At 40.8% G+C, this 20,959-nt stretch overlaps 1 protein-coding gene across 3 annotated transcripts in view; it reads left to right on the plus strand.

Annotated features, from left to right (window-relative positions):
- Positions 1 to 20,959, plus strand: part of arhgef2a (Rho guanine nucleotide exchange factor (GEF) 2a) — a 73,866-nt gene that overhangs the window by 17,692 nt on the left and 35,215 nt on the right. The window contains exons 1-3 of one of the 3 annotated variants that reach the window (XM_014142257.2): positions 765 to 1,057; positions 1,231 to 1,270; positions 1,747 to 1,891. In XM_014142257.2, the coding sequence (XP_013997732.1) occupies positions 1,874 to 1,891 (18 nt within the window). In that variant the 5' untranslated portion in view covers positions 765 to 1,057; positions 1,231 to 1,270; positions 1,747 to 1,873. Of the gene's footprint in view, positions 1 to 764; positions 1,058 to 1,230; positions 1,271 to 1,746; positions 1,892 to 17,328; positions 17,657 to 20,959 lie in introns of those variants that run through there. The other 2 variants (XM_014142254.2, XM_014142255.2) reach the window with 2 other exon arrangements.

Here is a 20,959-nt window from a genome sequence, read left to right on the forward strand (position 1 = left end):
TTCACCCTAAAGTGTACACTCGTTTCTCCCGTATTTCTTACACCTGTCTGTCCATTCCTTTTTAAATTCAGTCCATGAAGGGGAGTGGACACTTTGTGGAGAAGGGTAGAGAATTGGAATGCAGCCAAGGAATGTTACCTGAAGCTCTAAAGTAGCTGTTTCCAATGTTTTCTGGGCAGAGTGTATCCTTGTAGTCATCTCTAGATATGAGTAAGTCTATAAACTGCTGACTCTTCCCAAACACTGCTCTGACTGCAGTCTTTCTTGCCTTTATGCGGTCTGTAACGTATCCAGACTGTGTCATTGTGCTTTGTTTTTGTTTACACTAGTTGAATAATTTTGTAAATGTCATGTGGGTATATTTAATTATTATAATTGGGTATTGTAATTTGCACTAAGTGCATTCCTGTTTTTGTTTGTCAATGATTGTCAGTTTTTGCACGTATGTTTGTCAGGATTGTTACTCAGTGTGTATGTGTTTGTTTTTCACTGTTTATGTGTTTACTGTGTTTCACTGTTTAAGTGTGTACTGTTTTTCAGTTTGCGTGCATGCTTCAGTCTTTATTTCTCATTGTTTGGCTCTGTCTTTTGTCTCTCCGTGTGTGATTCTTAAGGGTTTGTTTGTCCGTGTGTGTGTTTCTCAGGTTTTTTTTTGTGTGCCCCTGCCCCTTTTTGTGTGTGTAGGCCTCCATCTGTGTATGCACCAGTGTTTGTGTGTGTGTGCAGCACTGCGGAAGCTCTCTTCCTGTGTTTGTTCTGTCTCTAGCCCCAGTCCCAGATTCACAGCAGAGCCTCCATTTCTACTGCTAACTCTCCCATCTCTCTTCTCTTGCTCTGTACTAGTCTCCTCCACTTCAATTCCTGCTCAGATGACCAACTTGGTTTTACTATAATATCTTCCATCATTCTCTTCCTATCCCTCTCTTCTAACCTGTGTTCTCAAACTCAGTAGCCTATAGGCTATCTGTGCCTCTCACTCTCATAACAACTTACTCTTTGTGCTTGGCAAGTTTATTCTTGGTAAAAGATAGCACTGCAGCCCTTGAATGAGCATCAGGTGATTGGGACATTAACCTACTTTGTGTGTTTAAAAAAATATATTTTGTTGTGTATTTTTTTTGTTCTGCCTTGTTCTAGGCATAGCTGTTATTGAGAAGTTCAGCCAGAGTCATAAGCTTTGGAGAGTGTTTAGGAAGGTGTGTTGAGTGTCTTGTGATCTGTGCATTCCAGAGACTTTACCCTACCGTCAACTTGGAGGATCCACGCAGAGGTGAGTTGCCTTTCTCCCGTTTTCCCTTTTGTGCAAAGGAGGCCGCCATTTTGGATCTATTTCCTTTAGCAAACTACCGTCTCAATTCTGGGCATGTTTTGTCTCGTGCATTGCAGTCTCCATTCTGGCTCTGTATCCTGTTCTCACAGAAGCCACAGTGCCTTTTATAGTTGTGTCCGATGTTATTAAATGACCGTTTACAGTCAATCCTAAAAGCGGTCTGCAGTGATAATATGCAATCTGGCATTCCTCTCTTTCTCCACTTTTCTCCCGACCTCTCTTCTCTTTGTCATTTTATCATATAATTTTCCTTCCTATAATCCTCTCTAAATCGTTCCTGTCTTCTGTCCCTCTCCTCTAATTCTTCCCTTTGCCAACCTCCATCCTCTCACAAACTGTCATGTTTTCTCTCTTTTCTTTGTCAAACTTTCCTGTCCTTTTCCCTCTCTTCATGTTCTCCTTCTCTTCTCCCGCAGTGTGGATAGTGACCTGGGTCTGCTGCTCTGGGGCAGAGAGGGAAGCTGGACAGAGGTCGAGAGAGACGTGGCCCTGGAGGAGAGGACAAGCAGCCCTTTAGAGCGCACCTTCAGTTTCCTACGCAAGATGGCCGGCAACCGCAAGGTAGGAGAAGCCTACTTTCTGCAGTAGAGTCAATCGTATTTTTATTGACATTGATGGATATGTATGATGGAGAGACCGTTAGAGGAGAAACCGTGTAAAAGATCTGGATTCCATCCCTCGCAGACATTGGATCGCATAAGTGCCATTGGTGGCGGCCTTAACCGCCCGACCAACCCACATCACACAATATCTAAAACCCGTTATACATCTAAGGTCTCTTCCTAATAGGGTAATATCGTTATGACAACCAACAACACTGTATAGTAGTGCTGATCATATTGAATTGCGGGCCGTAGACTTGCTACCAAAGTAATGGTAGAGGAAACAGTGAGTCAGAAATAAATTGACCTTCGAACAAGGTGTGTTGACTCATGACTTAAATGGAATGGCGAGCAATAAACATGTCTGCATATATTTGTTTGTTGTCATTAGTTGGTGATATTGGAATCATTTTGTCCCATAAGTAGCCATTAGTTGTGATAACTGCATAATTGTGTCTAGTATAGTCAACCTATGGGCTTAGAGACCTAGGAGGTTGTGTACTTATCACACAACAGAGTGGATGCTCGCTGGACAGAGTGCATACTTCTTGATTATTGGCTTCTGTTGGTTACAGTGGACTTTGTCCGTGGTCTTTATAACTATGTAGTATACTGTGAAAGGGACTGGTCATTCACGTGCAATGACTGACCACTTACATTGAGTAACAATACCCAGCAAAACATTACAATGGAAACAATGTTTTTTTACGGATTGGCACTCAAATAATTTCAATTATTCTGTTTATTACATATTCAATACGTATGTTGATACTTTTTTTGTGTTTCAAAGCCCTGAAATTCCCTGAGATATTACTTGTACTTGACAATGTACTACTGAGAATGTGTATGTACCAGTTATGTCCATCAGAGGGCAGAGTAAATCACTTTATTTGTTTTGAGCGCCTTTATAGCTTTGCAGTCAGCTTTTCTCTCCCTCCCTCACTGTCAACCCTCCTGATACCAGTTAGAATCTAGTAGAGGACAGCTAGGTGTTGGTAGCATGGTCCAAAAACAGTTTCTGCTCTCTTGCTAACTCCTACAGTTATTGTCATGCCAGCCTGGAACAAACAGATCTAGGCTAGGGATTTTTTTGGCACTGGTGCATTAAGCAGCCCGACAATGCTGAGTCAACCATCAGAGCTTGTACAATCCATAAACTGAAGGGTAAATGGCATTCAACGCTAACAGTCTGACTAATTTAGCGTGACTCAAACTTGCTTTTCCCTGTATCAGACGGAGTTCGCTTGGACTTTAAACATCATGTGCACACTCATACATAGGCACACACACTAATGATCTCTCACTCACATACACGTCCAACTCACTTACACCCACACACACACACACGGTCATGGAAGAGTGTTCCAGGGAATTTATGACAATGTTCCAGCATATACTGACTGGAGGCCATGAGAACATACCATTGGCAACACACTGTAACACATGTCCCATCGGAGTCTGGTTAAAAAATCTAACTATGCCTTGACCCCAGAGAATGTTGTATACACTTTATCTACTTTTTAAACAAAGTAGCCTACAAATACTATCCACGTCAGGGGGGTCTAGATAAATAAGAGTACTATATGGAGCCTAGCCAATGGTGATCCAATGGCCAGTTGTGATTTATCTTTTACAGGCTGGTTTCTGTCTGACATGCCTAGTTATCATAACAATCTGCTTACCCAGTCTGCATGGTTACAGGCTACAGCAGGTGAGCCCTGTCTTCAAGGCTGATTCTGTGTAACATTATGATTATGTGTAAAAGACCGGGACAAACCAGTCGACCAAACTGCCTGTGTATGTTTAAGACTGGTTCTTTCTTACAGATTCTGACATCTAAAATGTAGGTTAGGAATCAGGGGCCTGATCAGCTGAGTCCTGAGACATGACTTCAACACAAGCTTGTGATAGAAAACTGGAGGGACTTTTTAAACGGGGCGGGACTGAGTTGTGTGGTGTGTGTTAGGGCTGTCCCCCCCCAAAATAAACTACGTGTACTGATCTTGTCTGATGCTTAAGCACGCTGTTTGATTAAATAATTAAGACACACAAAAGACTCGAGGGAGCCGGAGATCAAGATGGCCTAACCAGAGGAAATAAAACGGTTCCAGACCCCCCTCCTCCCACTGTTGCTGGCCTTCGCAGATTCTGCCCTTATGCTCCTGAAGTTGCTACTAACAGGCTACACCATGGTTCGGCAACCTTTTCCATTTGGAGTGCCAATTTTCTACTGATCTGCGTGCCAGTTATGATTTTCATATACACATTTTCGTTGAGCTGTTTTCAGTTTCAATTTAATTTATAATAGTCTTTATGTCAAAATCACTGTCGTGGTTCTAAATTCTATCTAGATAAAAATCATAAAAATCTTAAACTTTCATTGCCAACTATGTAAATATAGCCTACATAAAGCCAACAAATAAAAACATTGCAGCCTGCAGGTAGAACATTTTCTGATTTAAAAATAAATGTCCTATAAATCACATTGGCTATGCAAGGCCTGTCTGCAACAAACTTGAAACATTGTATCAACTGTATCTAGCCTGAAGCTTGTGCTAGCAAACTTGCAACATTGTATAAAATATTCTGGGGCCTCAGTTTCCTGCCCAGTGAGGTCGGACAGACACAGTTGTAGGCTATGTGTGCAAGGGATAAGAATTCATCAGTTATTTTATGTTTCCACAGGATCAGAGCATTACATTTTTCCCTTTCATGCCAAGTGGTTATCGAAAGGAGAGAGCTGGAAATATTTTTCAAATACATCGAACTTTTGTAATTCTCAATGGATTCTAAAAACATACTTTTTTTACTTAGTTTGAGGAGAAGAAAAATCTACTTTGAGTAGCTCCACAGTTCATTAGTGGTGGTGAGTTAAGACGATCAGACATCCCCAAATGGGCACATTTATAGGTCTACATTTGTGTGTAGGCCAGGTAGCCTTGGCCTACTTCTATATACGTATTCGGGTGCGCATCCTTAACATTTGATAGGAGCGCTCCAAACAAAAGACAATGAATAAATTGACAAAACTCATAAATGGAATGAAATAAACCAAAACTTATTTCTCACAAGTGTAGCATAGGTTGTTAGCTCTGCAAAAAACCTGTCCACTCTGACAAAGAGAACGATAAACGACTGTAATAATAATATATTGAATGCATTATCAGAAAATACCGTAACCAAACAAACATTAATGTAATGGGGAATTGATAGACACTAACAATCAAAGAGCAAACAATTCACACAATGAAGTTATGAAACAATGAATGCGCACGAAATGGCATGAGAGGGCGCATTCTGGAGGGAGAAGTGCATTGTGCAACTTAGCCACACTCCCATCCTTCTTGGACCGTGGCATCCCCGCGGCCTCCTCGATGGATTAGTCCACTGAGACGGGTGTAAATCAGACAGTGTCTCGTGTGCCATGAACAAAAAAAAAATTACATTTGTGACTGCTAGACTCAAAGAAATCTTGGTCGACCAAAAAAATCGACCAGTCATCTAAATGGGGTCAGCCCTAGACATAGTATTATGAAGGAATGTAAACAGAAGTTCACAATGTGCAAGTGTGAATATAAGTACATTTAATGTTGTAATGTTTTGCATAGTAATTGAATGTGTGTACAGTATTTTCAACTGCTTCAACTCTTTTCATGACTTACTGATTTCTATTAATATGGGTTTTGAAGAGAACCTTAAAGCCTTAATGTTTTACTCCGGCATCTGTCTGCTCCCTTAGTGGGGAAAGCTATAAACCAGACTTAAACTGAAATGAAACCTGCCTCACAGATTTTCATTAAACACTCTAAAACAACAGAGGAGTGTCCTGTAAGCATGCTCCAATTAGCCGGCCTAGATAATTTCAAGTTAAAACTAAGTTGTTGGCTATAAAAAGCAGTTGAAACTAGTTGCAATGACTTCTTTATGACATCCTGGCCAGGTTGTATAGGTTATTATCAATAAAAGTCACAATCTGTTTCAAAGGACAGCCTCTGGTCTCTGATTCAGGAAGACTTCTACACTAAACTTAGTCACGTCTGACCTCCACTTCAGTTAATCCTCCAAGTGGCAGTTGTGGCAGAAACACCTAACCGGGATCTAGAGGTCCCACGAAAGTCAACTAATAAAGGCTTTATAGAACATTCATGAAGTCTTTAAAAGCACTACATATTTTGCTTCAAGACAAATACCCATGGATCAGTCAGTCAAATAATAACTATTTGCCACGCTTACCATAGTTTCCCATTCCCTCAGTTGCAGTACAGTAATTGAGTAAAAGCAATTTTTAAACCGTTTCGGAATTGAAAACCAACATTTGTGTTTCTTATTGGACCAGGTCCAGGTAATCCCTCCTCGGTTTGGTGCCTAATAAACACAACCCAGTCTTTCCTGTAGGCCCCTAACACTTCATAATCATACCCACTTTAGTACAGCAGTAGCCATTTAATGAAAAGTATTTGAAAAGCATTGGTATCACGGCACCAGGGTGTATAGGTCTGCTAGCTTTTATAGGGTGTGTGTTTTTGTTTTAAGATCAAGCCAACATCTGGAACATGCTAATGATTACAAGCCACTGATTACGTCAATTGAGTGTCAGCTAATTAAGCCTCGTTTGGAGTCAAATTGTGACACTTGCGTGACTGGTTTTGGAGAAACGCTTTAATGTGTGTGCATTCATGCATGTGTGCTTTGTGCAAGTATCTTGTTGTTAAGGCACAAAGCAGGGGCCATTTCATGCTGGTTTAATAAGCTAAACACATGCACACAGACATTAACATACAGTATGTAATACAACTAAGGTCATTACCATCTGCTCCTGTACAACCAATAATATCATCATACTGTTCAGTAGCTGCCGATGTTTGTTTGAGTTGGACATCTCTAGTAGACGCTCCTTTGTGATAGTTGTTCACTGTTTATTTGCTTCGTGTAGAAATGTTGAGAGGTTGACTGTAGGGAGCAGAAATCCCTTGAAGATGTAACACATCTGTACAACATTTATTAGGGCTTAAGTGTTTTTTTTTAATCTTCGCTCTTCATGTGTGTGTCTGTTTATGCGCAAGTATGTGCGCGTGCGTGTGTGCATACAGTGCCTTCAGAAAGTATTCATACCCCTTGACTTATTTTCCCCCCCCAAAACATTTTTGTTACGGCCTGAAGTCAGTTTTTATTTTCGCACCCATCTACACACAATACCGCATAATGCCAGTGAAAGCATGTTTTTAGGAATTTTTGCAAGTTTATTGAAAATGAAATACAGATATCTAATTTACATAAGTATTCACACCGCTAAGTCAATACATGTTTGGCAGCGATTAAATAAAATTTTATTTGACTTGCACCGAATACAACATGTTTAGACCTTACAGTGAAATGCTTACTTACAAGGCCATAACCAACAATGCAGTTTTAAGAAAAATACCTAAAAGAAAATAAATAAAGTAACAAATAATTAAAGAGCAGCAGCAAAATAACAATAGTGAGGCTATATACAGGGGGTACCGGTACAGAGTCAATGTGTGGGGGCACCGGTAGGTAATTGAGGTAATATACACGTGGGTAGAGTTATTAAAGTGACTTATGCATAGATAATAACAGAGAGTAGCAGCAGTGTAAAAGAGTCTTTCTGGGTAAATCTCTGAGCTTCGCACACCTGGATTGTACAATCTTTGTAAATTATTATTTAAACAATTCTTTAAGCTCTGTCAAGTTGGTTGTTCATTGCTAGACATCAATTTTCAACTCTTGCCATAGGTTTTCAAGCAGATTTATGTCAAAACTAGGCCACTCAGGAACATTTAATGTTGTCTTGGTAAGCAACTCATGTTATTTTGGTGAATTTGTCTCCCAGTTGACAAAACCAGGTTTTCCTCCAAGACACTTGTCAAACTCGTTCCACAGAGTGCTGAGTGTCTGCAGGTTTTCGCACCTCCCTTGTACTTGATTGATGTATTAAGGCCTCTAATTAGTGAAAGAACTCCCCTCACCTGGTTGTCTAGGTGTTAACTTGAAACTTAAAACCTGCAGACACAATGCCCTCCATGGAATGAGTTTGACACTCCTGCTCTATGATTTTGCCTGTGCTTAGCTCTTCCGTTTCTTTTATCAAAAAAAAAATCCCTAGTCCTTGCCGATGACGAGCATACCCATAACATGATGCAGCCACCATCAGGCTTGAAAATATGAAGAGTGGTAGTCCGTGACGTGTTGGATTTGCCCCAAACATAACGCTTTGTATTCAGGACATGAAGTTAATTTATTTTGCCACATCTTTTGCAGTTTTACTTTAGTGCCTTATTGCTAAGATGATGCATGTTTTGGAATATTGTTTATTCTGTACAGGCTTCCTTTTCACTCTGCCATTTAGGTTGTTATTGTGGAGTAACTACAATGTTGTTGATTCAGCCTCAGTTTTCTCACAGCCTTTAAACTCAAACTGTTTTAAAGTCACCATTTCCTCTCCGGCAAATGCGTTAGGAAGGATGCCTGTGTCTTTGTAGTGACTGGATCTATTGATACACCATACAAAGTGTAATTAATAACTTCACCATGTTCAAAGGGATATTCAATGTCTGCTTTTATTTTACCCATCTACCAATAGGTGCCCTTCTTTGTGAGGCATTGAAAAACCTCCCTGGCCTTTTGTGTTTTGATCTGTGTTTGACATTTAAAAAAAAATAATGTATTTAACCTTTATTTAACTAGGCAAGTCAGTTAAGAACAAATTCTTATTTACAATGACGGCCAAACCCGGACAACGCTGGGCCAATTATGCGCTGCCCTATGGGACTCCCACTCACGGCCAGGTGTGATACAGCCTGGATTTGAACCAGGGTGTCTGTAGTGATGCATCTAGCACTGAGATGCAGTGCCTTAGACCGCTGTGCCACTCAGGAGCCCAATTCACTGCTCGACTGAGGGACCTTACAGATAATTGTATGTGTGGGGTACAGAGATGAGGTAGACATTCAGCAATCATGTTAAACACTTATAGTCCATCCACTTGTTAAGCACATTTTTACTCCTGGACTTATTTAGGCTTGCCGTAAAAGGGGTTGAATACTTATTGAGTCAAGACATTTCAGCTTTTCATTTGTAATTAATATGTAAAAAAAAATCTAAAGACATTATTCAATTTTGACATGATGGGGTATTGTGTGTAGGCCAGTGACACAAAAGCTCAATTTATTATATTTTAAATTCAGGCTGTAACACAACAAAATGTGGAAAAAGTCACACGGGTGTGAAGAATTTCTGAAGGCAGTGTGCGTTTGTGTGTATCGATGTGTCCATACATCTGTGTGTTTGAGAGAGGGAAAGTATTGTGTATGAATTCACTATAGGTGAGTATGCGATGTGTGGGTATATCACAATGTGTGTGTCATAGAGTGAGTCAGTGCACCATCCACTCAAGTAGATGTTTTGTAGGTACAGTCGTCCACCCCTCGCCCCCTCCTCTTTCCTGTAGCCTCCTTCTCCTATCCTCTGTTCTGTCATATTTCTGGATTGCAACAGAGAACAAATGTAAGTCTAATTCAAACAAGCTACTCACAATAACATTGCTCTCTGCTGTTACATTATCACACTATGAAACACATTCAAACAAACATACCTATGTGGTTATTTTGTCCTGGTCTCCCTGTGCTGGGCTGAATGACAGGGTTTGTGGGTAAAGTCTCTCAGCACCTGGTCATTATCTCACTGGAGCAGGAGCATATCTGTCCATGGAGACACCTCCGCGCTGCTGACTCAAAATACACACACATACTTGCATTGGTTTTCACACATTCACACACATTTCTCCACAAAGCGGTCTGGCTCTGCAGCGGAGCGGTAACCCACAGCAACGCTCTTGTTTCATGCCGACCAAAATTCACCAGAGCTGTGGAGGGAGAGGACTAATAGAGGCAGCACAGTCAAACGTGTCACACTGTCACTCTGTCAGTGTCTGCCACCACCCATTAACATGTCCTTCCAAATCAAGAGGACCCTTTCCCTCCCACGCAGACTCGCTAAGATGAAGCCTTTTTAAAAGACGACAGTACAGAGCCCATGGGTGAGTGGTAATGCTCCCGTCTCTTGACACGTATGTGTATAACCCCGAAAACTGGGGTTCAATCCCTATGTCCTTCAAGAGGCTGACATACACTGAGTAAACAACATATTAAGAATACCTATTCTTTCCATAACATAGACTGACCAGGTGAAAGCTATGATCCCTTATTGATGTCAATTGTTAAATCCACTTCAATCAGTGTAGGTGAAGGGGATGAGACAAGTTTAAGATTTTTTAAGCCTTAAGACAGTTGAGACGAATTGTGTATGTTAATCAAATCAATCACATTTATTTATAAAGCCCTTTTTACATCAGCCGATGTCATAAAGTGCTGTACAGACACCCAGCCTAAAACCCCAAACAGCAAGCAATGCAGATGTAGAAGCACGGTGGCTAGGAAAAACTCCCTAGAAAGGTCAGAATCTAGGAAGAAATGTACAGAGGAACCAGGCTCTGAGGGGTGGCCAGTCCTCTTCTGGCTGTACCGGGTGGAGATTACAACAGTACATGGCCGAGATGTTCTAATGTTCATAGATGACCATCAGGGTCAGATAATAATAATCACAGTTGTTGTAGAGGGTGCAACAGGACAGCAACTCCAGGAGTAAATGTCTGTTGTCTTTTCATAGCCAATCATTCAGAGTTGGAGACTCAGGTGTGGTAGAGAGAGCGGGTCCAAAACAGCAGGTCCGGGACATGGTAGCACATCCGGTGAACAGGTCAGGGTTCCATAGCCGCAGGCAAAACAGTTGAAACTGGAGCAGCAGCATGACCAGGTGGACTGGGGATAGCAAGGAGTCATCAGGCCAGGTAGACCTGAGGCATGGTCCTAGGGCTCAGGGAGGGAGAGCGAGACTGACTTAAATTAACACCGGATAAGACAGGAGAAAAACTTCAGATATAAGACTGACCCTAGCCCCCCGACGCATAAATACTGGAGCCTGAGACGGGAGGGGTCAGGAGACACTGGCCCTGTCCGACGACAGGGCCAAACAGGCAGGATATAACCCCACCCACTTTGCCAAAGCACAGCCCTCACACCACGAGAGGGATATCTTCAACCACCAACCTACTACCCTGAGACAAGGCAGAGTACAGCTCACGAAGATCTCCCCCACGGCACAAAACCTCCAGTGCCTTTCCGTTCACCTTCACACCCCTGGGCCAGACTACACTCAATCATAGGACTTACTGAAGAGCTGAGTCTTCAATAAAGACCGAGTCTGCGTCTCTCACATGGATAGGCAGACCATTCCATAAAAATGGAGCTCTATCGGAGAAAGTGCAGCCTTCAACTGTTGCTTAGAAATTCTAGGGACAGTAAGGAGGCCTGCGTCTTGTGACCGTAGCGTACGTGTAGGTATGTACGGCAGGACCAATAACGGAAAGATGGGTAGGAGCAAGCCCATGTAATGCTTTGTAGGTTAGCAGTAAAACCTTAATCATCCCTAGCCTTAACAGGAAAGCTAGTGTAGAGAGGCTAGCACTGGATTAATATGATCACAGTTTTTGGTTCTAGTCAAGATTCTAGCAGCCGTGTTTAGCACTAACTGAAGTTTATTTAGTGCTTTATCCGGGTAGCCGGAACGTAGAGCATTGCAGGAGTCTAACAGGCTTCCAGGGAGGGCAATTTTGGGGCTTCACCATGTTTCATCGAAATGTACAGCTCTGTATTGTCCGCATAGCAGTGGAAGTTAACATTATGTTTCCGAATGACATAAAGAGGTAAAATATATAGTGAAAACAATAGTGGTCCTAAAATGGAACCTTGAGGAACAATGGAATGTACAGTTGATTTGTCGGAAGACAAACCATCCACAGAGACAAACTGATATCTTTACGACAGATAAGATCTAAATCAGGCCAGAACTTGTCCGTGTAGACCAATTTGGGTTTCCAATCTCGCCAAAAGAATGTGGTGATTGATGGTATCAAATGCAGCACTAAGGTCTAGGAGCACGAGGACAGATGCAGAGCCTTGGTCTGACGCCATTAAAAGGTCATTTACCACCTTCACGAGTGCAGTCTCAGTGCTATGATGGGATCTAAAACCAGACTAGAGGTCGACCAATTAATCGGAATGGGCGATTAATTAGGGCCGAATTCAAGTTTTCATAACAATCGGTAATCCGTATTTTTGGCCAACGATTTGCCGATTTTTTTTTATTTATTTTTTTTGTATTTATTTGTTATTTTATATTTTTTCATTTAAAAAAAAAAAGAAAAATGTTTATTTTTGTATTTATTTTTTGTAAATATTTGTTTACTTTTTATTATTATTATTATTATTTTGAATTTTTTTTATTTGTACTTTTTTTTAGCAATTTTTATTTTAATTTTTTACCTTTTTATTTAACCTGTTAGGGCTAGGGGGCAGTATTGACACGGCCGGATAAAAAACGTACCCGATTTAATCTGGTTACTACTCCTGCCCAGTAACTAGAATATGCATATAATTATTGGCTTTGGATAGAAAACACCCTAAAGTTTCTAAAACTGTTTGAATGGTGTCTGTGAGTATAACAGAACTCATATGGCAGGCAAAAACCTGAGAAGATTCCATGCAGGAAGTGGCCTGTCTGACAAATTGTGTTTCATCTTGGCTCTTTTTATTGAAGACTGAGGATCTTTGCAATAACGTGACACTTCCTACGGCTCCCATAGGCTCTCAGAGCCCGGGAAAAAGCTGAACGATATCGAGGCAGCCTCTGGCTGAAACACATTATCGCTTTTGGCAAGTGGCCGATCAGAGTACTATGGGCTTAGGCGCGTGCCCGAGTCGACCGAATGCTTTATTTTCTTTAATCTGTTTACCTAAACGCAGATTCCCGGTCGGAATATTATTGCTTTTTTATGAGAAAAATGGCATAAAAATTGATTTTAAATAGCGGTTGACATGCTTCGAAGTACGGTAATGGAATATTTAGAATTTTTTTGTCACGAATTGCGCCATGCTCGTCACCCTTATTTACCCTTTCGGATAGTGTCTTGAACGCACGAACAAAACGCCGCTGTTTGGATATAACTATGGATTATTTTGGACCAAACCAACATTTGTTATTGAAGTAGAAGTCCTGGGAGTGCATTCTGACGAAGACAGCAAAGGTAATAACATTTTTCTTATAGTAAATCTGACTTTGATGAGTGCTAAACTTGCTGGGTGTCTAAATAGCTAGCCCCGTGATGCCGGGCTATCTACTGAGAATATTTCAAAATGTGCTTTCACCGAAAAGCTATTTTAAAATCGGACATATCGAGTGCATAGAGGAGTTCTGTATCTATAATTCTTAAAATAATTGTTATGTTTTTCAATGTTTTCAATACACAAGTATATATTTTTAAACCTGCATATTTAGTTCATATTGCCTGCTAACATGAATTTGTGTCACTTTTCTAGCGTTCTGTGCAAGCAGTCGGGTATATACAGCAGTTTGGGCCGCCTGGCTCATTGCGGACTGTGTGAAGTCCATTTATTCCTAACAAAGGCCGTAATTAATTTGTCAGAATTGTACATAATTATGACATAACATTGAAGGTTGTGCAATGTAACAGGAATATTTAGACTTAGGGATGCCACTCGTTAGATAAAATACGGAACACTTCCGTATTTCACTGAAATAATTAACGTTTCGTTTTCGAAATGATAGTTTCCGGATTCGACCATATTAATGACCAAAGGCTCGTATTTCTGTGTGTTACTATGTTATAATTAAGTCTATGATTTGATAGAGCAGTCTGACTGTGCGATGGTAGGCAGCAGCAGGCTCGTAAGCATTCATTCAAACAGCACCTTCGTGCGATTTGCCAGCAGCTCTTCGCAATTCTTCAAGCATTGCGCTGTTTATGACTTCAAGCTTATCAACTCCCAAGATTAGGCTGGTGTAACCGATGTGAAATGGCTAGCTAGTTAACGGGTGCGCGCTAATAGCGTTTCAAACGTCACTCGCTCTGAGACTTGGAGTAGTTGTTCCCCTTGCTCTACATGGGTAACGCTGCTTCGAGGGTGGCTGTTGTTGATGTGTTCCTGGTTCGAGTCCAGGTAGGAGCGAGGAGAGGGACAGAAGCTATACTGTTACACTGGCAATACTAAAGTGCCTATAAGAACATCCAATAGTCAAAGGTATATGAAATACAAATCTTATAGAGAGAAATAGTCCTATAATAACTACAACCTAAAACTTCTTACCTGGGAATATTGAAGACTCATGTTAAAAGGAACCACCAGCTTTCATATGTTCTCATGTTCTGAGCAAGGAACTTAAACGTTAGCTTTTTTACATGGCACATATTGCACTTTTACTTTCTTCTCCAACACTTTGTTTTTGCATTATTTAAACCAAATTGAACATGTTTCATTATTTATTTGAGGCTAAATTGATAGTATTTATGTATTATATTAAGTTAAAATAAGTGTTCATTCAGTATTGTTGTAATTGTCATTATTACATATATATATATATATTAAATGGCCGATTAATCGGCTTTTTTTGGTCCTCCAATAATCGGTATCGGCGTTGAAAAATCATAATCGGTCGACCTCTAAACCAGACTGAAGCGTTTCGTATACATTGTTTGTCTTCAGGAAGGCAGCTTTTTAAACATGTTTTGAGAGGAATGGTAGCGTAGCCTAGTGGTTAGAGCATTAGACAAGTAACCGAAAGGTTGCAAGATCGAATCCCCGAGCTGACAAGGTACAAATCTGTCGTTCTGCCCCTGAACAAGGCAGTTAACCCACTGTTCCTAGGCCGTCATTGAAAATAAGAATTTGTTCTTAACTGACTTGCCTAGTAAAATAAAAAAAATATTCAATATAGGCCGAATCGTTTTTTAATATTTTCTGTGTCAAGGTTAGGCTTTTTCAAGAGAGGCTTTATTACTGCCACTTTTAGTCGGGGGATAGGGGGCCATTTATTATGTTCAACATAGGAGGGCCAAGCACAGGAAGCAGATCTTTCAGTAGTTTAGTTGAAATAGGGTCCAGTATGCATCTTGACGGTTTAGAGGTCAAGACTATTTTCATCAATGTGTCAAGAGATATAGTATTAAAAAACTTGAGTGTCTCCCTTGATCCTAGGTCCTGGCAGTGTTGTGCAGACTCAGGACAACTGAGCTTTGGAGAAATACGCAGATTTAAAGAGGAGTCCATAATTTGCTTTCTAATGATCATGATCTTTTCGTTAAAGAAGTTTTTGAATTTATCACTGCTGAAGTGAAAGCCATCCTCTCTTGGGGAATGCTGTTTTTTAGTTAGCTTTGCGACAGTATCAAAAATTAATTTTGGATTGTTCTTATTCTCCTTAATTAAGTTGGAAAATAGGATGATCGACCAGCGGTGAGGGCTTTTCGATACTGTACGGTAGTGTCTTTCCAAGCTAGTCGGAAGACTTCCAGTTTGGTGTAGCTCCAATTCCGTTCCAATTTTCTGGAAGCTTGCTTCAGTGCTCGGGTATTTTCTGTATACCAGGGAGCTAGTTTCTTATGACAAATGTTTTTTGTTTGTGTACCATTCAGAGGGTGAATGGGCAGGACAAAATATTTAATTGACTTTGAACAGGATATGGTAGTAGGTGCCAGGCGCACCGGTTTGTGTCAAGAACTGCAACGCTGCTGGGTTTTTCACACTTAAGTTTCCCATGTTTATCAAGAATGGTCCACTACCCATAGGACATCTAGACATCCACTCCTTAAAAAAAATCCTGACCAAAGTTTCACATCTTCATCTAATCATCAAAAATATGTCTGTACTTATTTGTAACCAGATGGTCTTCTCAATCACAAAACCAGTTTCCAACCAGAAAATTGTCATTAAGATATCATGTGCCAAATTTTGCACACTGGGATGGGAATCTGATGGAGAGAGTAGGAGAAAGGTAGAGAGCGACTGTTTGAGGGAGTCAAATACACCTTAAAACCAATATGTTTTGTCGGCTTTTCTTTATATCTGAAAGCTATTGCTGGCAACAAAGCCTGTACTTTTATTTCCGCCAACCGACCTAGTCACTATTGCGGTTAAGTTCTGCATACGGCTTAGTATGAACAAAGCCGTGAATCTTATGGGAAATAAGTAAAGAGTCAGTGCTGAAACTGCTGTGTTGTGGGCGGGCTTCCACACAATCTGTCCTCTTTAACTCCCACCCTTCTAATGGGCTGATATACTGATCATTAGCCAGGAGAGAAATTGGGGGAGAGATGGACAGAGGGGTACAGTTAAATGTAAACAGCTGAGAGAATGGAGAGATGCCATGAGATGGATACAGTTGAGAGAACCGAAAGAAGGAATGAAGAAAAGTGCTTCCTCACCTTTTGAAAGGTACTGTATAAAAGCTATAACAGACTGAAGTCCCGATTCACCAATAGCCCTATTTGTCATTTTTCAAACACTTCTCAAACAAATTGTGCCATTGTGTCAAAGGACTTCATGACAAGTAGCACTAGTCAGTCAAATACTCCCTTTGTTTGTTGGGTGTTAGCTAATAGCTACTCAAGCCCAGTTTGAACTATAAACTAATTATACTTCCTCCAACCATATAAGCGCTGGGTTGTGTTCATTAGGTCATGGAATGGAAAATGTTTTAAAACCAAATGCAATATTTCTTATTGGGCAAGTCCAGGTACTCCCTCCCTGTTTCGGTCTGTTTTCTTCCATTTGGTTAATAAACACAATCCAGGCATATAGAGTTGGCAACCGATGTTGAGGCAGCGTTGCATGAGACTGTAACCATTAGCCTCTCCTCAAAATGTCCCTACATTTTGGCTACCACTCCCCACTCACCCCACCCACTTTACATTTCTTACAGCTTCAAAGTTTATGCCGCCATTTTCTACCCACATTCCTCCATAGAAAATGTTTAAATAAGAATGACAATTTAATTTGAGATTGTTATCAACAATGCATTTACAACTCATATAACATGTCCATATGAATTGACAAGGCATTGATTATGACATCATTGGAAGTGGTCCCCTCAGTGTAAATTGGTAATGCATTTCTCCACTTTTCCAAAGCTCTTCAGCTATTACATGTGAAGTTGCTGTCATCTTATTTAAACACATTTGTGAATATTTGATTTCTGGCTATTTATGGAATATTATTAGCCTGTGCTTGTCCATTTATCTGTGCATGTGTGTTTTACATTTAGTGACCTCTCCCTCAATCTTTGTAGTACCAGAAAGAGCTCAAAAGTTTTCTTGATTTACTTCCTTCCATTTTTGTCTCTGTGCTAGCACAGCGCATTGAGTGGTACCACATCATTGCGAGAAAGAGAGGGTGGTTCTGAAACTATGAAACCTCCTCCAGTAGGCGTGATGGTGGATCATCTGAAGTGCAAAAAAACAACTGAATTTCCCGTATGAGAAAGTCGCCTCTTACGCAGCATCAGAGACAGAACCGTTGGAGAAGTTGAACGCGCTATTTTGTAAAGGCGTAATAGTTTGGCTATTACACATTCCATTTACCCTAGCCATATAATCATATGACTACTTTAGCGTTAACCTCTCAGGGAAGAACAAAACAGGCGGATATTTGAAGTACCTGCTTGACAGCTACAAGCGGTTTGCCTTTATAAGGATTTATCGTACTGGAGAGGAAAGGATCCGATTCTCACCATGTCCAGAGTCGCGGATCTGTCAAAAATTCGACAAGAGAGAATGAGAGAGATTAGTTTACGGGTGAGTAGATGTATTTTGAGGCTTACTATTACTGGCAAACTTCTGACAAGAAAAGTGAAATACGCAACAAGCACGTTTTTCGACTAATAAAACTTTAAACTTATAGATGTCATTTTAGAATTGGAGACATTATCTTACATTTGGTTAAAATAACGTTTAGATTGCGATCATCATTGCAGAAGCACGTAGGCATTTTTTTCAGGAAGTTTGCGCAAAATGGAGATGCTTTATAAAAGCAAACGACGCGCTTTCCAATGATGTGCCTGTATGGTGAGAACTGGTCTGGGTATGCTGGAAACGTATACTGTTCATCACCTTTTTCTGTTTGGTCATGATTCCCCAAGCGCCATTATTTTGCGCATCGGCACCCAGAAGTGTTACCACATACTGGAAAGCAAACATGGTCACTGGACACGACTAAAATAACTTATGTTGGAAGTTTTGCCATTTTTGTTTAGATGCTTCTTCCAATCAGAAAGCTTACACTATCTGTACAGTATTTGTTAGTTTTTTCACTGTACATATGGACGTTATACACCATACATAGCAGGCTACAACAACAAACCAACAGTGCATCATGCTCTTATCATGCAAGTATGCAATATTAAAATATGACATGTTGTGTGTACCATTTTGCCTTCCTCTCCTATTCGACTGATACAGCAGGTACTGATTCAATGAGTAATTCTGCTCTCCTGGACAGCGCTGGTCTAGGGTTGCATGTGTGGATGTTTGATTTTATTGAGATCCTGTATGCAATATCAGTATCGAATTATGTATTTGTGTGTGCGTGCTGGTTTCAGGGAGTGAGGACTGAATGCGCCCTTAGTTTTGTTAATGTAGTGATCTTGTGTGTAAGGGAGGACTACATGCATTTGTGCTCAGTGTGTGTTTCACTACAGCAATGGTTGCCATGGAAATGCCACTCTGTTGGTGTGATATCATCTGTTTTCTCAGGCACAGTAGATGGCAGAGAACCTTGGCTTGCCAGCGCCATATATACATAACTTTCCTACATTGGGGTGTATGTGCGCACATGTATGCCTGTGTATTCCTTTTGCATATTTATTGAACATGAACATAGTATTGGGGTCAGTGCCACCAAATCTATTGGGCACTCATACACTATTACAAACTGGACAGTTAGAGGCTTTGCATGGTCACCTCAAATTCAGGACACACCTATGCTTCCAGTTATTTTGCTGGTATCCTCAGTTCAAATTACACCGACTCCATTACACTAATCAGACCTTAGTTTAAATAGTATTTGTTTTCTCTTAAATACTTTTGAGTGTTTTACAGAGGCTGCTTGGAGTGCCATATGGGTGGGGTTTGCACTTTTGGGAGTATTCTTTTGGTTTCTTTGCACCAGGCAAGGTCAAGCGATTTAAGTATTTGGGGAAAAAACTAATACCATCTGAACCCAGGTCTGTCCCTAATAAAGGTTGAGAAACACTGCCCTAGTATATCAAAGTCAATATTTTTACTGAAACGCTTATTACAACCCCCGCTGTTGATGTTTTAAAACCTTTACGGGCTCTTATTTGCTTTGATAGTCCCTAGCACTCCTACACTCTTGTAATTCGAACCCTGATAAAATGGTAACGTTCCAGGTGAAATTAGTGACCAGAGTAAAAACCATCATCGTCACTATGTGATTCTGTATTTTATTATTTTAATTGGTATTGCTACCGGTATGTATGGTCGGTGGTTGTGTTGAACTTAACCAAATGAAATAGGAATACTTCCTACAGCACAGGAGGGAGGTGGGAGGGAGCTATTGCAATCTATAGCACACAGGGGAAACTGTAGGCGGCAATGTGTTCAAACGAGAGGGCCGAGGGCGAAGGACAAAGCTCGAGAGTTAGAAATAAAGTGAGAGGGAAGGAGAGTGAGTGAGAAAGAGAGGGATGGATGGAGAAAGATGGTGCGTGTGTGTGAGACGGAGGGAGGGAGAGATGGAGCATATGACTTCCCGTGGAGCGCAATGACCTGGTGCGTTACAGAGCTGTGTGTCAGGTTGAAGGTATAAAGAAAATGTCACATCAGAACCTGATCCAGAGACAGCCACACTCTCTCTCACACACACTACACACACACACACACACACACACACACACACATATACACATACGTGTGTATATATATATCACACACACACACACACACTGGCCAATATTAGACTGACTCCTCGTTATCTTTTTGTCGTTCAGGGAGACTAAACTTAAATCCACCTCAGGCTCTGCTTTGCCCCAGCATCCCTCCAGAGGAAAGAAACCAGGTTACAGGGCCACCTCAATCCACACAGCAATTACAGATCAGTCCTTAATCTGGAGGATAAACACACACATACATGCACACGCATATTTTATGCCACCGCACATACCAACACATAGGGCACATGGATATTCTAGGAAACGCACACATAGAGGTGTGGAACATACTTTGTGTGTTTATCAGTGACTCAGTGAAGTAAACAGGTGGAAGAGTATAAAATGAATCTGCCCATAATCCCATGACTTTCTCAGTGTTATGCTCCTGACACCTTTTAATGAGAGCACAAACTAACTTCAGTTAAAACAGCGTTTATAGGGAGGACAACTATAGCTGCCTGTCTCCATCACACACCATCTATTTCACTCCCTGATGTATTGCTCACATTAGCACCTAAGCCAATTCTACAGCACTAGGCCGTATATTGAGAGAAGAGGAGCGTGCAAAAAGGGAGAGAGGAAGTGTGCTCTTGCCTCTGACGCATCAGAAATTACTCATTCTAAACTTCGTTGGTATAGTTCTTGTCGTTTTCCTGTAAAAATGTTAGTGCTTTGCATAGCTGCATCAAAATAACATTTGACCTTAAAACAAGTGCACAAACTTTGACCAGCAATTAGGGACAATACAGATGTAGAGGTTTCAAAGACCTGTTCCAGCATATCAAAGTCTGAGGTGATGATGCGAAAATGCAAAGGTAGTATTGGTAAATGTTAACTTTTGAACATCACTATGTCGACTGCTGCTATTTTGAACGGGTCACTCTTGCAAAATACATTTATCTCAATGAGATAAACCTATATAAATAAAAAAACTAAACTGTAGAAGTAGTCTCTGGATGGATTCAGAGCAGTGTTTCTCCAATCCTGTCCCCTCAACCCACATTTTTGTTCCAGCCAAACCCTAACACACAATTCAACCTGATGTGACAAATAATCTACTCATTAAGTCTTGTTTTGTCAACCAGAAAATGTATCAGGTGTGTTAGTGCTGTGTGGGCTATGAGATGGTGGAAAACACCATGACGGTCAT

The sequence above is a fragment of the Salmo salar genome, chromosome ssa14, assembly GCF_905237065.1.
Source record: "Salmo salar chromosome ssa14, Ssal_v3.1, whole genome shotgun sequence".
Lineage (NCBI taxonomy): Eukaryota > Metazoa > Chordata > Actinopteri > Salmoniformes > Salmonidae > Salmo > Salmo salar.